The sequence below is a fragment of the Triticum aestivum genome, chromosome 6A, assembly GCF_018294505.1.
Source record: "Triticum aestivum cultivar Chinese Spring chromosome 6A, IWGSC CS RefSeq v2.1, whole genome shotgun sequence".
NCBI lineage: Eukaryota > Viridiplantae > Streptophyta > Magnoliopsida > Poales > Poaceae > Triticum > Triticum aestivum.
Genome location: NC_057809.1, coordinates 2819059 through 2837727, shown reverse-complemented (window position 1 = coordinate 2837727; position 18669 = coordinate 2819059). Strand labels below are relative to the sequence as shown.

At 52.1% G+C, this 18669-nt stretch overlaps 1 protein-coding gene across 1 annotated transcript; it reads left to right on the top strand.

Annotated features, from left to right (window-relative positions):
* Positions 1-14377: 14377 nt before the first annotated feature.
* LOC123129900 (red chlorophyll catabolite reductase) lies at positions 14378-17716 on the top strand. Its single transcript, XM_044549874.1, has 2 exons — positions 14378-14813; positions 16941-17716. Exons 1-2 carry the CDS (start codon positions 14496-14498, stop codon positions 17562-17564), a joined length of 942 nt encoding a protein of 313 aa, XP_044405809.1. The 5' UTR covers positions 14378-14495; the 3' UTR covers positions 17565-17716.
* The last annotated feature ends 953 nt before the right edge of the window (positions 17717-18669 follow it).

Here is an 18669-nt window from a genome sequence, read left to right as displayed (position 1 = left end):
GCCATAGCGGCAAACTTTGTTAGTGCTTTCTCCCCAAATGCACTCAGTAAAATAGGGGCATGGCCTAGACCTCCAATGGGTTTTGTCAAACTTAATGTGGATGCATCTTTTGATCATGACTTGCTTAAGGGCACGGCTGGTGCTGTTCTCAGAGATGATAAAGGAATCTTCATTGCTGGCGGAAATTGGAAGATTGATTGGTGTGTTGATGCCCTGACAGCAGAAGCTTTGGCTTTAAGGTTCGGACTATCTCTAGCACATAAGGCGGGTTGCAATCGCCTTGTCATTAATTCTGACAATATGGAAGTCATTGATACCATGAAGAATGGAGGACGTTCAGCAGGAGCGGCAGCGGCAGTGTTTGATGATTGTTATTTTTTAGCGTGTGATTTTCCTCTTACTAGTTTTGAGCATTGTAACAGGGAAGCGAATAAGGTAGCTCATGAGCTTGCCAGACTAGCTAAATTTTCTGAGACAAGGGAATGGTTTGAGGAGCCTTTGGTCGAAATTGTACAACCTCTAATAGACGATGTAACTGTTATTTTTAATTAATAAAGTTGGTTGTTTTTCAAAAAAAGGTAACAACATAAAAACATCGGCATTGCTAGGTGTAACTAGCCTAGGTCAAACCTAGGCTTTCACACTGGAGCTCGCGACCAGGTGCTCGAGTAGCACCATCATCAAAATCACTCAAGCAGACACTTCCTCGTGATCCCGCTAACTGCATGCGATGTATCCGCTGCTGCTACATAAGCATCCCTTTATGTCTAGTTGTCATCCATAATTTACATCTCACTGCCGAAGTCAACAACAAGATCTTGACAGATGACCAACGCCGTCATGAAGCCGTAGGAGGTCGGCGCAGCATAGTCTGCAGCCACTGCCACTCGGTTGACGAGATCTAAATCACTGCCACCAAGCCGTAAACTGTAATATCGTTGCTCGCTCACTGCCTGCGCCGAAATCCACCACCTTGCCGCGGTAGTTAACCTCCCAGAAAAGAGCCCAACGCATGTCCAATGCCATGCCATGAGCCAACAACCAAAGTAGTCACGGCTGTGTAGCTTTGGACCATTGGGTGGCAATGACCAGCCGCCCACGCAGGGCCGGTCCTGAGTTTTTGGGGGCCCGGGGCGAAAGTAAACTCAGGGGCCCTTAAAATTCTCCTAGTATTCGTTGATGAGAAGTAACTTATGACACTCCTATCCTGGACCCCTCCTCCTGTTGGTTCAACGAAGGTGAACATAGACGCCGCGTTGGGCAAGCACGACAACAAAGAGCTATGGTGGAGGAGGTCTCAATGAGCCATGTGTATGATTTTATGGGAGCATCAAAGTCATTATCGATGACATTTGGAACCCTAAACCAATACCCTCCACGGTGGTTTATTGTGCCACTATGGGAAGACTTAGGAGATTACGGCGACTAGCCAACAAGGCCTAGAAAATAGCCCTTTTCTTTGCACGAGAAGATCTTTCAATAAAGAGGCGCACATGCTAGCGCACTCATTGCTGAGAGATGAGGTTGGTCGTTGTGTATGTCCGACAGCTTCGTCTAATGGCCTTTGTATCCCAATGTCTATTATTTAAATAAGGATGATATGATTCTCAAAAAGATAAAATTATGAAAGTCTCATCTGGAAATTCAACTAAAATGATATAGGAACAAAAGCATGAATATGCATGTCAATTTAATAATAAGTAATAGATCTTATAATTTTAGCATCCGTGACTGAGTGATCACCAAACTCTTATTGCTGTTTCCCTAGCATGAATTTGTGAGTTAAATGGAATTACGGAACAGACCACGCATATGAGAGAGAGAGAGAGAGAGAGAGAAAGAGAGAGAGAGAGTACACTCAAACAAAAACCTAATTATATCCACGCATACACACCTGAAGATCAATCTTCATATTTGTAGATTGTCAGGCCCTTGCCTCCCACAATCCCCATGACCCCATAATAGTATTCAGAGTTTCCGCTGCCATGAAAAATAATACAACATAAATAAAAACTCAACGAATTATCAAAATCTGGACTGAAAAAACCATGTATGGATAATGGATCAATCTTTTCATTGTCTGGACTCAAACCTGCGCGACATCGTCGAAGAAATTGGTTGTGGAGTTCATGATCTACAACCCATCTACAGATTTGCAGATTTTGAGGCCCCAAAATACAATCTTAAGATTTGTAGATCATGAGGCCTCGGGAGGCGGAACGTGGGGTTGATGTGGACGCCCTGCATGAGCCCGGAGTCGCCGGCATATGACTCGCGTCCGAGGCGAAAACAAATCTGCCGAAACCGCCGCGAATCAGTCTTCGCGAATCAGTCAACAGGTGAGCTCGACGGGGAAGAAAACTTGACGATCCTATACGTACTCGTTCCTTTTCTTAGACAATCCTATACGTACTCGTGGGCTACCGACTACTACGGGCCTGGGCCATGGGCTAGCTGCATACGTCGGAGGGGCCCCTGGACATCGGGGGCCCGGCCCTGGAGCCAACAACCAAAGTAGTCACGGTTGTTTAGCTTTGGACCATTGGGTGGCAATGACCAGCCGCCCACTGGGCCGCCGGCGACGCGCGCAACCTCCAGGAACCCGACGCCCGCACAGGACGCCCTCCAGCCAGATCCGTGTCGCAGCCGCCAACCGTGTGTATCCCATGGCTTGCATGCTGCAGATCTAGATAGGGGCGTCTTCTGGGAACCACATACACACGTCGTTGCGGACCTGCCTCAGCCTATCGTATTGCGGGGCTGAGGACCTGCTCTCCCTGCCGCATCACGCCGCGCTCCCACTGCGCTCACACCTCTCCTTGGCCAAGCGGCCCCGCACTGCCCAGTCCTCACGAGAGGAGAGAATGAACTTTTTTTTAGAACGAAGACGCGTCCGGCTTTAAATTAATAAACCCCACAACTTAGGCAGCGTTTACAGACGGGTTTAGGACAAACGGAACGAGCACGGAGGCTCAGGCCACGCTGGTGCGAAGCACAGTAAGTACAGTAAGTTAACGGCAGGCCATAGGCCAAAGGCGGTCACAGTGAGTCTATTACAGGCCGAAGGCCAAGAGCTTAGAGCACGCAGGCTCGCTCGCAAGACAAAAAGAACCACTTCACGTCGTAGAAGTGGCGACGGCTCCCTAGCCAAAACGTAGACTTGGCGAAGACGATCTTGAGCTTGCTTCATCCTCTCAGCATCCTTGCGCTTCGCCAACGGACTCCACTGCTACAGAAGAATGTTGCATTTGTAAAGAATATTAGCAGCGTGTGATGGGAAGATTCCCTCGATGGCAAGTTTGTTCCTGGTAAGCCACATAGCCCAGGCTAAGGCGCCTAGGCAGCTCCAAAGCACGCGCTTACTGCCACCAGTCATCGAAGCAACTATGGCCGCAAGGTCGGCGGCCGAGTGCGGGTCCCAAGTGGTGTTGGTGGCTTCTCGGACTGCACTCCAGGCAAAACGCGCTAGAGGGCAGCGGAAGAACACGTGGTTCGCATCTTCCATGGTGTTGCATATGGCACATAAACCGGAAGACGGGCCGTTGCGTTTAGCAACATTAGCAGATATGGGAAGTCTATTGCGGAATAGTTGCCAAAAGAACACCTTGACCTTAAGCGGAATATGTGCGTTCCACAAGCCCGTCGGCATCGGGAAGGCCAGCCCCTGGCCCTGGCACAGCCTGCGGTACAGTGACTTGACCGTGAACTTTCCGGACGGGGTGAGAGCCCAGGTGACCGTGTCAGCGGAAGTGGACAACGTCACCGATTGTGTCAGGCCAATCAGCTCCTCTAAATGTGCTTGTTCAGGGCCCGTTAGCTCTCTACGGAAGTGGATCGCCGGAGGGTTGGAGGCAAGTGCCGTCGCGACCGTCATCTCCGGGTTGACCGCCAGGACGTATAGGTCCTAAAATTGGGCCCAAAGGGGCTCCGCTCCCAACCAAAGGTCAAGCCAGAAGCGGACCGAGCGGCCATTGCCAACGACAAACTTGGCGCCAAGGGCAAAGGACGGACGCACCGCTTGTAGATCGTTCCAGAAGGGTGAGCCCCGCGTCGTGCCTTCGAAAAAGTTCCCGTTCGGGAAATATTTAGTGCGCAACAGACCAACCCACATACCCGTCGCCCCCTGCGACAACTTTCAAATCCATTTGCACATTAGTGCAATGTTTAGGATCTGTGTGTTTGTGATCCCTAGCCCCCCTAGGTCCTTGGGTCGACACACCGCGTCCCATCTGACAATATGGTACTTGCGCTTGGGTCCCGCCCCTTCCCAAAAGAATCGGGTCCTGGGTGTGTCCATCTTGGCATGAACCCCTTCTGCCAGGAGGAACAACCCCATCGCGAACTGCGGCAGCGAGGATAGGCTTGCATTCGTGAGTACTAGACGAGCTGAAGAGGAGAGGAACTTCCCCCTCCACGGACAAACCCGCCCTCCCACCTTGGTCCAAAGCGGGGCCCAGCCATCAATCGAGATATGTTTGGCATCCAACGGGAGGCCAAGGTAGGTAAACGGGAGTTTGCCTAGTTTGCAATTGAGCTGGTCCGCGATTCGTCTACTCTCGGACGGATCGAGCCCCATGGGCATCACTTCGCATTTGTGGAAGTTGATCTTGAGCCCCGACATAAGTTCAAAGCTAATCAACAGAGCTTTGATCGTGGCCACACTGTGTAGGTCCGGTTGGAACAACAGAAGCGTGTCGTCCGCATATTGAAGATGCGAAATCCCCCCTGGGATGAGGTGTCCCAACACCCCTTTGATATGGCCTTCCTCCGTTGCTTTTCGTAGCAAGGCCGCCAGTGCATCTGCCACGAAGTTGAACAAGAGCGGTGACATGGGGTCACCCTGGCGTAAGCCACGCTTGTTCCTGAAGAAGTGCCCTACTTCTTCGTTCACCGAGACCGTAGTTTGGCCCCCCGAGACCAGCTGCATGACTCTGTGCACCCATACCGGCGAGAAGCCTCGGCTAGTGAGGATTTGTCTAAGGAAATCCCAGTTGACCCGGTCATAAGCCTTTTCGAAGTCTAATTTTAGTAAAATCGCCATCTCGTGCGTGCGTCTAAGTTCGTGGAGGGTCTCTTGCAACGCTAATGGTCCCTCCAAAATGTTTCTACCGCGGATGAAAGCAGATTGTGAACGGCTGATGGTGCGGTGGGCGATCAGAGTAAGCCGAGTGGCACACCCTTTGGCGCAGATCTTGAAAGGTACGTTAATAAGCGCTATTGGTCTATACTGGCGAATATTATCCGCACCCGACACCTTCGGGATTAGCGAGAGCACTCCGTAATTTAGCCTAGCAATGTCCACGAAACCACGCATGAAGCCATTGCATATCGCGAAGATGGGATCACGCAACAATGGCCAGAAGTGTTTGAAAGAACATGCGGTGCCCCCATGTTTGGTTTTGGTAATTGATGACAGTCTCTATGGACTAATGGTTGCCTTGAGTTATATTTGAAGGTTTTGTCCATAGGCTTTTCTTGGAGTACATGTGTTGGTTTCAAGGAGAGTTTGTGTCGACCAAGGTGCTATTCAAGGAATTACCTAAAGATTGGTCTTGTGAGAGGTTGATCAAGACTAAGTTAAAGAGTGAATCAAGTTGATCAACCCACAAAGCGTAGAAGATGTACCGAGAGGGATCAAGTGATCCCATGGTATGGTAAGCATTGTCAATTACGCTTTGTGTACTAACCCATGGTCTTCGTGAGGGTTCTTTGTGGGGTTAGGTTGCGGTGTGCAAGTTCAAGTGGAGCATCACGAAGAGATCAAATGCTTGAAGCTTGCCGTCCTTTGTGGTGACAATGGACTTGTGAAGATGTGCGGAAGAGTGGCTCACCCATAGTGGAGTATGGGGGAGCAATCAACTAGTCTTCATCAAGTCAACACAATCAAGAAAGGTTGCGGTGTGCAAGTTCAAGTGGAGCATCACGAAGAGATCAAATACTTGAAGCTTGCCGTCCTTTGTGGTGACAATGGACTTGTGAAGATGTGCGGAAGAGTGGCTCACCCATAGTGGAGTATGGGGGGGCAATCAACTAGTCTTCATCGAGTCAACCCAATCAAGAAAGATGGTCCAACTTGAGGGAGTCAAGATCGTCATCATCTAGCTCAAGTGGACCATGTGCAAGGCAAAGGTTTTCCCTTGATAGGTTTTCTATTTTACCGGTCTCATGATGATAGTTGGGAGACCGGGTTATAGGATCGATTGCCGTACTATCAAGGGGGGTCTCGATGAGTATCTTGATTGTATCGTTCGCTAAGAGCTCAAACCATTGCATCCTTGCATCATCTTTCTTGGTTCTTGTTTGGTTCTCTTTAAGAGTCTTAGAGCTTATGGTCATCTTGATGACAAGCTCGAGTTCATCGAAAACGGAGTTCACATGCTTCTTCTATGATGTTTTCGATGTTGGAGGTTTTGCCGGTTCTTCTCGGTTGGAGGTTTCACTCCTCTATTTGTTGACATACCTCCCCTGCCTCTATGCTGTTTTGATGCTACTCGTCGTCTTGTTTCCAACAAGCTTGAGTTTGCTCAATTCGGAGCTCATATGCAAAAGTTATGGCAGTTCTTGTTTTCTTGAGTGGGGTTTTGTCAGGGTCCCAGCGGTAGTACCGCTGAGGGGTCACAAGCGGCAGTACCGCTCCGTAGTGGTAGTACCGGCGGTGACTCCGCAGCAGTACTACCGTTGGCTTACCAGATCCCTACCGCGTCGATTCGAGGGGTCTTTTTCTGTGTCGGATTGTGCGGTACCTCGCTGCGGTAGTAGTGCTGCAGTACCGCTCCTTAGCGGCAGTACCGCCCTTCCTCCGCGGTAGTACCGCCCGGTTCCCTCTTTCCCTTCCCCTTCGTTCTGCGCGGCAGCACCGCCGAAGGGAGCGGTAGTACCGCTTAACCCAGCGGTAGTACCGCTGTCTCCTGCGGTACTACCACCCCAAGGTTCTTGTTTTGTTGCTCCTTTTCCCTGTTTCTTCCACCTGAGCGGCAGTACCGCTCGTGTGCGGGATGAGCACATAACGGTTGGATTTTCCCCCTCCTATAAAAGGGGGTCTTCTTCCCCATTGAACCTTATCCTTTGAGCTCGTGTTCTTCCCCCATTGTTGACCTTCTTCGAGCTTGCTAACTCTCAATCCCTCCATGGATTCTTGCTAGTTTTTGAGGGAAAAGAGAGAGGAGATCTAGATCCACATTTCCACCAATCACTTTCTCCTATATGTGAGGGGAACCCCTTGGATCTAGATCTTGTAGTTCTTCGTGTTCTCCTTCGTGTTCTTCCTCTCATTATCCTCCTAGCATTAGTTGCTTCGGTGGGATTTGAGAGAGAAGGACTTGGGCACTCCGTGTGCCCTTGCCATTGCATTTGGTGCATCGGTTTGAGTTCTCCACGGTGATACGTGGAAGTGAAGGTTGAGAAGCTTTTTACTCTTGGGTGTTTGGGCACCCTAGAGCTTGTTCCTCTTGGGTGCCTTGGCGCCCTAGACGGTTGGTGTTGTTCGGAGCTCAATCATTGTGGTGAAAAGCTCCGGGCAAGCATCGGGGTCTCCAATTAGGTTGTGGAGATCGCCCCGAGCAATTTGACGGGTACCGATGACCGCCCCCAAGGGTTGCCAAAGTGTACGAGTTCGGTGACCGCCCCCAAGGGTTGCCATTTGTACGGGTTCGGTGACCGCCCTCAAGGGCCCCTTAGTGGAATCACGGCATCTTGCATTGTGCGAGGGCGTGAGGAGATTACGGTGGCCCTAGTGGCTTCTTAGGGAGCATTGTGCCTCCACACCACTCCAAACGGAGATTAGCATCCGCAAGGGTGTGAACTTCGGGATACTTCATCGTCTCCGCGTGCCTCGGTTATCTCTTACCCGAGCCCTTTACTTATGCACTTTACTTTGTGATAGCCATATTGTTCTTTGTCATATATCTTGCTATCTCATAGTTGCTTATCTTGCTTAGCATAAGTTGTTGGTGCACATAGGTGAGCCTAGTTGTTTTAGGTTTTATGCTTGGCAAATTAACCGGTAGGTTTATTCCGCATTTGTTCAAGCCTAAACCGTAATTATTTTAATACGCCTATTCACCCCCCCCCCATCTAGGCGACATCCACAATCTTTCAGTGTTTAAACATCGCCACCGGCCACCCGTCGGGCCCCGGGGCCGTGTCTGTTTTCATGCTTTGGAGTGCAGCGTCAATCTCCTTGGGGAGAAACGCGAGCCCCAGCTCTTCGTTCTCCGACTCTAAGACTTTTTGTGCTGGGAGCCAAACATCCTCGCGCAGCCTTGCGCACCGAGGCTCGTCAGTCCCCATCAGGATGATGTAAAAGTCGTAGATGTGTTTGCAAATCTCCGATTGCTGGAGGAGGAGCCCCTGCTTCGTCTGTAGTCTAAGGATTAGGCATTTCCTGCGTCGGCCATTCGCGTACGCGTGGAAATAACCAGTGTTCGCATCGCCCTTAAGCGTCCACTTAAGGCCTCCTCTACGCCTCCAATATTCCTCCTCGGATCGAAGCGACGCCTTGACTTGCCCTTCTAAGGCATATCAATGCGCCCATTCTTGCTCCGAGAAAGGGCGCGAGTCTGCTTGAGTATCGAGGAGTGCAATCTCGTCGAGAAGTCTCGCCCTCAATACTTTGTCGTCACGCCCCTGGTTCGCGCCCCATCCCTTGAGGCTTGCACGCAGGCGCCCCCCGGCCGCTGTCCAAAACTCCATAGGGCCGCGCTGCTGGCCCGTGGCTTGAACACATCTCAGCCATCTTTCCCTAAAGATATTGTCGAAGTCAGGGACCTCGAACCACGCTGTTTCGAAGAAGAAACATGGGCTGCGATGTATCCTGTCTTCCCCTGAAGATAAGATGAGTGGAACATGATCCGAGCCGATCCTTGTTTCCGCAAGGAGCGAGCAAAATGGAAACACCACTTCCCATTCCGGAGACATGAAAGCACAATCCAAGAAGGATCGCACCGGGGCTAGTTGCTTGTTGGTCCAAGTGTACCTTGCCCCCGTCCTTGTCACTTCCCTAAGTGACATCGACGCAATTGCGTTATTGAACATGGCCACCCTTGACCAGTTGATATTATCATTGTTTTTGTCCGCGCTCGATCGGATGAGGTTGAAATCTCCACCCACCAGAAGCGGGATTTGGGTTGCGGCTACTGCCAGCACCTTGGCTTCGAGTTCTCCCAGAAACTCTATCGAGCGTGAGTGATCCGCTGGTCCATAGACTTGCAAGATCACGAGCTCGCGTAGCGAAGCTCTCACGCGAATATTGGCTGCAATAAAAAAGGTGCCTATCTCCCAGGACAACACCTCATAAATGGCACTGCAAAAGCCGAGCAACATGCCACCCGAATGACCATTTGTCGGGCTGTGCTGCCAAATAAAACGTTCCAGAGGGTCTATGGCTACGATATCTTGGTGGCGAAAATCGGTTTTGATGGTTTCCTGGAGCCCTACTATATCGATCCCTTCTTTCCTGATGTAATCTCTAAGTTGCGTGCGCCGCCCCGAGTGGCCGAAGCCACGGATGTTCCAAATTAGCATCCGCATCTATATGACGCGGTTTCGCAGGCGCACACCCCTAGAGGTGATCGCCTTGGCCACGCGCCTCACCTTGCCGCAGCGAGGCGAGGGAGGAGCAGCAACCCCTGTTGCTATCTCCTCTTCGGGCCGGAGCCTTAGCGACGTCGAGGGCTCATCCTCGACAGCCAGACGCTCCGCGTGTTGAGCAGCCGCCGCTGTGAGTGCCGCCTGTGCCAACTCTTTAGCGCGCACCAGCAAGACTAGCTCGCGCACCCCGCCCTCCCCTATCGGTTCAACCCCACATTCCACCAACACCTCACCTAGGTGCTTGTCCGAAAAAGAGTATCGAAAAGCGGGGCAATGGATTACCTGAGGATTCCAGATTCTTCTGTGCTTGGAGGAGTTGGGCGCGTTGGAGCGAAGGCATGTTCCCTTTGGCGCCCTTGGCCCGCGCGCTGACCCGAACAGGAGCCACCTGCCCATCCACCTCGGCCTTGGAACGCTTGGCCTTCGGGACAGTCACCGTCTTGGACGCCTCCTGCGCGATCGGGGCTGGGTTGGGCACAGCCAACGCCATCACCGCCTGCCGGGTGTTGCCGGCGCGCCCTAGAGCTCTGCTCTACGCCCGGCCTTCGCGCTAACCTTGCGCACGGCCACCTTCTTGAGCTGCTTCACCGCACCGAGCTTGTTGGAGCTGCGGCCACCTTGAGATGGAGAGCGCGAGGCGAGAGGCAGCGAATCCATGGACACCGTGATAGGAGTGCGCGCCTCTCCCAGCGGCTCCTCCATCTGGCCCGCACCAGCCTCCGCCACCGACCGCACCGGAGGGGACGTGACCGAGCCCAGGTTTGAGCCATACTGGTTGGGGATGGAGAGGTCCAGCTCCATGGACCCCCTGCTAGCAGCAGCTCCATCGAAGGAAGTGGCGCCCGATTCGTCGCCCCACCCTTGTCAGTAAAGCCCAGCTTCTCCCACGCTGCCGTATCAATGGAATCATCCTCCATGCTTGCATCCGCCTCCCTGTCGCCGCCCAAGTTGATGTCGCGCCCCGCCCCGTCCGTACCCTTGTCCTGATTAGGAGGAGGAGGATTTGGGGAGGGCAAGGCGGGCGCCGCGATTTGCTCCGGGGGGAGCTCGGGCTCGATGTTGATGTTGAAACCCTCGCCGTTGAACCAGATCTGGACCAGTCTACGCAGTTTGCGGGGGTTGCGGCATGCGAAACGCATACGGACTAGCCCCGGACGGATGAGAGACTCCTCATCTATCTGCAGGGGGCGGCCAAGCATGGTGGTGTCCGCCATGAGCAGGTCGGAGCGCCTCTGCTTGGGTGGGATTCCTCCCAGTTTGACCCACACCTCTGGCATCACCATTCCTTTGGGGGCGTCGAGGACCGCGTCGCGGATGTCCACCATGAGGTTGTTGAGGGAGAGGAATAGTTTGCCGCTCCTTGTTGCCATCCGAAGCATCGCCGGATCCGGGAAGACCATCGAGAACGCCCCGCCCTCCAGAGGTGAGATCTGCCAGTCCCACTCGCCCTCGAAAAGGTGTGGCAGCTCCACTTGAAGTATCTCATGAGTGAGCGCGCCGGAAGGCATGGAGAGCACCGCCGCGTTGGCCCCCAGCTGGATCTGAGGCTCCTCCCTCGAGTCTTCCGGGTACTGGAGGCAAAAGAAGCCCTCGCCAGAGATGGCGTGCCCCATGGTTTGAAGGAGCAGAGGCTTGCCGCGGGTCGGGCACTGCGCCGACGTGTGCCCCTCCTTGGTGCACACCACGCACAGAGGCTTGAAGGTGCACAAGTTCTGGAAGTGCCCTGTGCGACCGCATCGAAAGCATTCTGGGCCGTCGGCTTCCTCGATTGGGATTGGCTCCTCCTCCGTGCCCTTGGACGAGCCCGGCGCCTCAGATCTGGGCGGGAGGGGCAGCTTGGAGGCCGCCGCTCCCGCAGGCTTGGATTTCTTCTTCGCGTGGGGGTCGCCGCCCCGTTCGCCGCCCGTCGCCGGTTGCATCCCCTTGCGCTTGAGCTCGAGGCCTCGTTGCTTGTACTCCGCCTTCTTCTTCTTTCTTTCCTGTTCCTTGAGCCACCACGCAGGCGGCGGCCCCCAACCCCCCTCGTTGTCGGCTCGGCCACGGTTGCGGTCCCGCGGCGGCTCCATGGGAGGCTTTTCCCCCCGACGATCCTGCTTGGAGCCCATCGCCACTACTTCTGCAAAGGAGCGCCGCAGTGGAGGAGGGAGTAGAGTGGGTGAGAGGAAGCGGGCGAAACGACCGAAACGCCGCACCTCCGCAGCGGTGGCTGGGAAACCTAGCGAGATATTTAGGGTTTCGCAGGGGATCCAGAGCCATTTATGTGGCCGCTCGGGACTGGGTTGCTTGGGCTGGATACCCCCCTGTGGGCCGGGCTGGGTCCTGGGGACAGGAACACTTCCCTGCTCTACAAGCGCATCAGGAGACTGGGCCCCAGCCCGCGACAGCCCCGCAGTTGGGCCGTCCGCCACCCGAGTGGGCTGGCCCGACTGGGCCACCGCCTGGTCCGCCTCAACCCTAGGGCGCACCGCTCCCAGCTCCGTCTGCGCCGCCACCACCGCCACAGGGAACATCGACGCTGGACATGGCAGGTCAAACGCGTGCTGCAGGAGCAGCCCCGCGTCAGGAGCAGCAAGGTTGCCACGTCCCTTGCGTCTCCACGCAGAGCGTGGCGCTCTATGCGCGGCCGCATCGGCCCGCCTCGAGCCACGGCCCCCGGGCGCAAAAGCACGCCGGCGCCCAGCCTTGAGAGAGCCCCCAAGCTCCTTGGCCCGCGACACGAAGTCGCCAATGGAGCAGGCCGCATGGCCGCCCGCCCCCGACTCCACCGCATCGCCTATCTCCACCTCCTCGTCGCCATCCGACTCATCCCCCGCCAGCGCCCAAAAGCGTCTCCCCAACCACCGCGCGACGCCCAAGCGGGGTGCAGCCGTCCGCCTGGGAGCTGGGGCGCGAGCCGCCGACCAGCCCGCCGCCGAGTCCTCCGCCGGGACCTGGGCACCGTCTCCGTGGTCGCCGGCGACCAGGCCCTGCGCAGAAACGCCGCCACCATCGCCAGAGACGCCCGCAACGCCTGTCCGTACAGGAGCCGTTGGGAGCGCCATCCCGCTCAATTGAAACCTTTCAGAAAATGAACTATCCCGCCGCCGTTGGCGCCGTGTAGGCTTACGACTGTGAATGGAGGAGTAGAGTTTCACTTCTTCCGGTGGTCTCTGCACTAAACAAGGATGCACACGGCCTTTTTAGTATGAGTATCATGATTTTTATCTTGAAGTGCAGTCCAACAACACACCAAGCATGGTCCTTAGATAATTTTTTATGGTTTTCAAGATTTTATCTTGATGACTGGTCCCACCGCACATCAAGCTTGATCCTCAGTTAATGGGGAAACCCATGTGCATCACCTATCAATTTTAGAAATTAAACCTGGGTGGTTAGGCCGCACAACCTTATGCCTAACCACTGAGCTGATGTTCTTTTTGCCGGGATCTATTAAATAGGCTTTAGTCTCTCAAACCAGATAATTTGCCCCTAGAAGCTAGAGATGCTCTGACTCAATGAGTTGTAGGCAACAATTCAGGAAAAAACTATACCACCGGTGGTCACTAGGAGCACCCATCAAGTGTGTAAGGCCATCCATAGTTGGAGTATCATTCATGCGAACTAAGCAATTTTGATGATGTGACATAAAATTAAATGAAGAAAGAGAGAATGAGTTTAGTGATGCAAGCATGACAACGTTTATGCTTCAGTTTATTTTTGATAGAAACTTGACGTGTGTCATTAAAAACTGCCATCCTTACACATGATTAAAATTGCCATAAAAAATATCAGTGCGGGAGTGCCACACACCAAAATATGGTACTAAATTAATTACGAAAAGGAAGTCTCCTTCCCTGACCCCCCCCCCCCCCCCCCCCCCCAAGGCTTGGGCTGGTGCGTTCCAATCAAACAAGCCCAGATCACGCCCTACGTAACTTTCATAGCAAAATAGGTCTAGCAAAACCCGTCACACATCATCTAATGTGTAACATTTATCAATAATATTATTCATTATCGAGATAGTATCATACACTACTATCGTATATGCATGATCCTAACTTATAATACTTTCCACGGCCTAAAGAAACATACTGAGGCGCTTTGGACCTGCTGACCCTGCCGGTTGGTGGGGAGACAGGGGGCTCAGCATACTGAGACAAAATTGATAAATTTGACCTACGGACGAAATCAAATTACAAAATGAATTGTTTGTGAAACTATTTCACGCGGCTGATCTTTTTGTGTGACGTCCGACACGAAGGCGCCACACTACACTGTGCAACGCCTCATAGATAGGCGCTACACGCCTGGTCAGCGTCGCACCCGTGTGATCCGGAAATTACTAAGTCGGTGTGCAGTGCCTGAGAGCTAGACGCCACACTATACAGTGTAGCGCCTAGCTTCTAGGCGTTGCACTAGTGATTGCTTCATTTTGTAGTGCAGCGCCTGAGAGCTAGGCACCACACTATACAGTGCAGCGCCTAGCTCTCAGGCGCTGCACAATGACTTAGCAATTTTTAGGCGGTCTGGGGTGCAACGCTGGCCAGGCGTATAGTGTTTATCTGTGAGGCGTTGCACAGTGTACTGTGACGCCTTCGTGTCAGGCGTCACACAAAAAGGTCACCCACGTAAAATAGTTTTACAGGCAGTTCATTTTATGATTTGATTTCGTATACAGGTCAAATTTGTTAAATTTGCCGCATACTGAAGCTACGTGTTTGTACAGGAGTAGCACTCGTATTCACGAGGTGTTTTCGCCCGCCTGGCAGCAGCACGTTCACGTCAGGAATCATGAGTACCTTGCCTTCACGGGGTGTCAGCTGGCCATTCTTCCGGCATCACATGTGATGTGATTTTAAGCTGCCATCTGCTCGGCGTGGATTGATAACCGTATTTGGCATCTCCTTGTCTACGCAGTGGAGAGTGCCATGCTCCGGCCGGCGACCCCTCTCTCTGTGGCTGCGCCCACGCTCCCTACCATCTCCCGCCTCGGCCGTGGCGCGGCTCCGCCTCTCAGGGGCAGAAGGTCGGGCACCACCGTGCGCGCGCGCATGCCGCTGGAGCAGCAGCAGGTAACGCTGCCGTCGCTGGCGCACCGGGAGGTAGCGCGAGCGCTGGCAGCCGAGGCGGCAGCAGCCGTGCCGCTGCTGCCGTCGGCTGTGCCCGTCGACGTAGCCGACTTCCGGAACAGCGCTGGGACCGCCGTCGGCACGCTGGACGTGCGCCGAGGCGAGCCTGCCTCGTCGGTACTTTCTCTCTCCATTACATCCCCGTTCCTACTGCAATATCCCCCCATTCCTCGTGGACAAAACTCATCACGCCTGAACTGAAGTTACCAGGAATTAGTAGCTCGCTGAAGAACAACACATCTTACTCCCTCTGTTTTTAAATATATGTATTTTGAGAGATTTTAATATGGACTACATACGGGTATATATAGACATACTTTAGAGTGCAGGTTTATTCATTTTGCTCTGTATGTAGCTTATATTGAAATCTCTAAAAACTTATATTTAGAAACGAAGGGAGAATAGAGTTATCAAGGTGACCAGGCACACTTATACAAAGGGAAAGTGGTAGATGAGACTCATGTAGGTACACTCCTCACCACTGTCCAATTCCAATCTACTTCAGTCTTTAGAATGTTTCGAAAAGACTTTGGTCTTTAGATAGATCGATAGATCGATAGATCGATAGCTCTGAACATATTTTGTTACACAGACCAAACACTCAATTTGGATTTTCTCTCTGTCTTTTCCTCTCTTGTGTCTCATATTCTCATACTGCTTCTTTGTCTTCAGTTTACTATGCAACCTTTCTTTCTCACTCTCACGTGTGTAGTTGTTGTCTACTACTACCTCAGATCTCTCCCCTCCAGATCCCATCCGCCTCCTCTCCCCTCCCCTCTGCCTCCCCTCCCGCCGCCACCGGATCCCGACTGGGCAAAGCCCGTGCGGGGGGATGATGGCGGTGGCGGGGCGTCCCTCCGTCGCGGCTTGGAGGCATGGCTGTGATGGTGGATCTTGAGCGGGTGCCTCGAGATGACGTGTGTGTGTGGCCATGGCGCCGGTCACGCAGCAATGTGACCTCGTCTACCTTTGGCTATTTTCATCATCGGTCCAAAGGGATCTGGTCGATGGGTGTTGCCTCGCGGTGGCTTTCCAGCGACGGTCAAGTGGAGGAGGAGATGGTGGCCTAGTTGTTGAAGTGGGTGAGGATGCCACCATCGTCGGCGGCGCCCGTGGGTGTTGTTTTCCTCGTTGGAGGCGATGGTGAGGGCGTCGCTCACTCCATTGTTTCTAGGGGAAACCTCATAACTGGAGGAGCCTACCATTGACGGCGGCGGCCGTGGGCGTTGTACCCATCGTTGGAGGCGTTGAGGGATCTCCTAGACCGGATTATGGCGATGTTTTAGTCGTCACCCTCGCGGGGGCATCATCTGTGGAGACATTCATCGGCTGGACGGACGTGTGGACGGCTTGGTGGTTGGGCGTTGGTAGGTGGTGGAGCGGTGCTTCATCCTGCACATCGATGGCGGTGGATTTTGGCGGCGTGGCGCAGTGAAGACTCGGCGTCCGATGAGTGGCGATGGACTCGTGCAGGAGGACGACGCTGTCTTGCGTCGTGGTGGCATCGATGGTAGAGAGGACTGGAAGGTCGATGCGTCAGTATCTGATCTGAGGATGGATCGATGGATGGAGGTGATGGCCCTTGCAGCGTGCGCATGTGGTGTCCACTGAAAGTGCACCGAACCGGTGTGTAACCTAGTCCAGGTATTGTAGTTTGGATGGGGCATCCGACATTAGATGTTCGGTGTTGGTGCGATATCTGTTTGGTATTAGGCTCGGACATTCGGCACTCCTTCTTCACGGGGATAGGAGTAACGACAGGTGTTGCTAAGATAGTGACTTCAGACTACTGATGTATTACCTTGTAAGGGCTTTATGAATAATTAATAAAATGGCTACATGCATTGCGCAGATGTAGAGGTCGAGGGTACATCTTCCATTTCAAAAAAGAAAACTACTACCCCTCTACTAAAATATAAGATATTTTTGTAATTCAAATTAAACTGCAAAAACATATTTTGGTGTGCTGTGGCCAGCCCAAAATTAGCAACCAATAGCACGACTGCACAACACATGTCTGCAACTAAGTTTACACCACAACTCCCACGGGTCTATTAAAAAATACTTCCGTGGATCCAAAAAATTCAGCACATGGATGGACAGTACGGATAGCGAGTGTGCCTACATAGGAGCTCAGAAAACCACTATATTTCCCCCATTTTGACAACCATACAAACAAAGATCTATAATCCAAGTTATGAGAAAAATTTGTACGCTTTAAATGTTATAATTTCTTGTCTACAGATTGATTTCATGCTGCACTCGTCACTTCACTGCAAAGTCCCAAATGGCGCAATCGACATTACGTCGGTCCTTATTTTCCTAAATGCCTTGACGGATGCACCACATTTCCTCATGGAGTTCATACAAGGCAGCCCAACTTCAATGGTTGTGATTCTTGATCTGCTCCCACGGAAAGACCTCGCGCTCCACCCGGAGTACCTCCAAAAGTACTATGAACATACTCACTTGGACAAGCAACGTGAGAAGATCGAAGAATTGCCACAAACCCGTCCATACCGGTCGCCATCGCTCTTTGTGTGCAGTGCATGTTCTCCAACAGCGGTGTCGGTCACCATCGATTGCGGGCAAGGAGGGGAGGGTACCTTGGAAGAGATAGTGTGTGGTCATCTGGCATCAGCTGTGAAGGAGGTTCTTCAAATCTGGCTTCATAGTTGTGCTCGTGACACCTCCGAAATGGAAGAGGCCGAGAGGGAGATCATGATCAAAAGGGACCAAGCTGTAAGATCGAAATCAATCGAGGTCGACCTAACTGCAAATTTGCCTAGGATGTTTGGTCCCGATGTGTCTGGCCACATCATTGCTGAAATCCGTAAGGCCTTTGGGGTACAACTACAAGAGGCCTAGGATTCAGAAGCAGAAATGTAATCATTTTGCATCCAATGATAACCTGTTGTAAAATCTGTGAGTTGTAAGCAGTGTATGGCATCATTTTGTGCTGCAGAAAGCGACTTCCTACTAAGTAGCGATGCGAATAAGATAGTATTTTTGTTCACAAATAATTTTGCCTGGTAGTTTTATTCTCTCCTTGAAAAGGAGAGTACACCCACGGGCCATGCTCTCTACTTCATCCAATGCACACAACAAGTTCTGCTGAAGTATATTCTGCCAAGTTGCTTCATCCCGACCTGAAAGTCCTTTTTTTAGGAAATCAGCTTCTTCATTTGGAATTTATGTAGTCTCTGTTGGTGTTGCGTAAGTGTCAGGCCTCCTTTTATGTTTCTGTGTTGCATGCTAAGAAAATATTTCGTGAACACATATTTCACCAAGTGATATATGCCGACGGACAAAAAAAAGTCAGCATGAAGTTCATGCGGTTGGTGCATGGGCTAGTATGGTATGTAAATCAAGAACGCGTTTAATTTTCTCGGTGAGTACACATGGCTCAACTAAACCAAATGAAAAAAATAGCATGCTAGGATAAAATAGCATGGCCCTTAAAATACGTTATTAGCACGCTCTACCACGCTATTAGCGAGATATTGTACATTAATTTATTTAGTGGCCATTGCTCACAATTTGAACAGCCCTCCCGCTAACTAAAAATGAAGCTAATAGCTCACTAAATCTTAGTTTAACACCAAATTTGAAGTCATTTAGCGCCACCAAGCCGCTGCAGCCTGCGGGGGACACAAGTGAGTTCTACAAAGTCATCCATCTGCCCTACTCACCCTTCTTGTTTTGGATATACTAGCAAATGTGCACATGCGTTGCAACGGGGAGTAAAAAGATTTATCTAAGCCGCTATCAGTTCAGCTCAATTTTGATTCTGACTCGTCATATTGATGGCAAGCACCTACAACCACACTCAGGCAGCACCTTTGTGGTGTTGTTTGACACTAAGAAGGCAGGGTCTATAAATTAAGTTTTATTCAAGAAAGCCTACATGTATAATCATCACATGCAACAGATGGAACACAAATTAAAATTGTATTTATCGGTTCCACTATGA

Bases quoted from the DNA above. Each gene is read 5' to 3' on its own strand.
- LOC123129900 (XM_044549874.1), top strand. From the start codon at position 14,496: ATGCTCCGGCCGGCGACCCCTCTCTCTGTGGCTGCGCCCACGCTCCCT. The intron at 14,814-16,940 runs GTACTTTCTCTC...TCTTGTCTACAG, and splicing joins GAGGCGAGCCTGCCTCGTCG to ATTGATTTCATGCTGCACTC.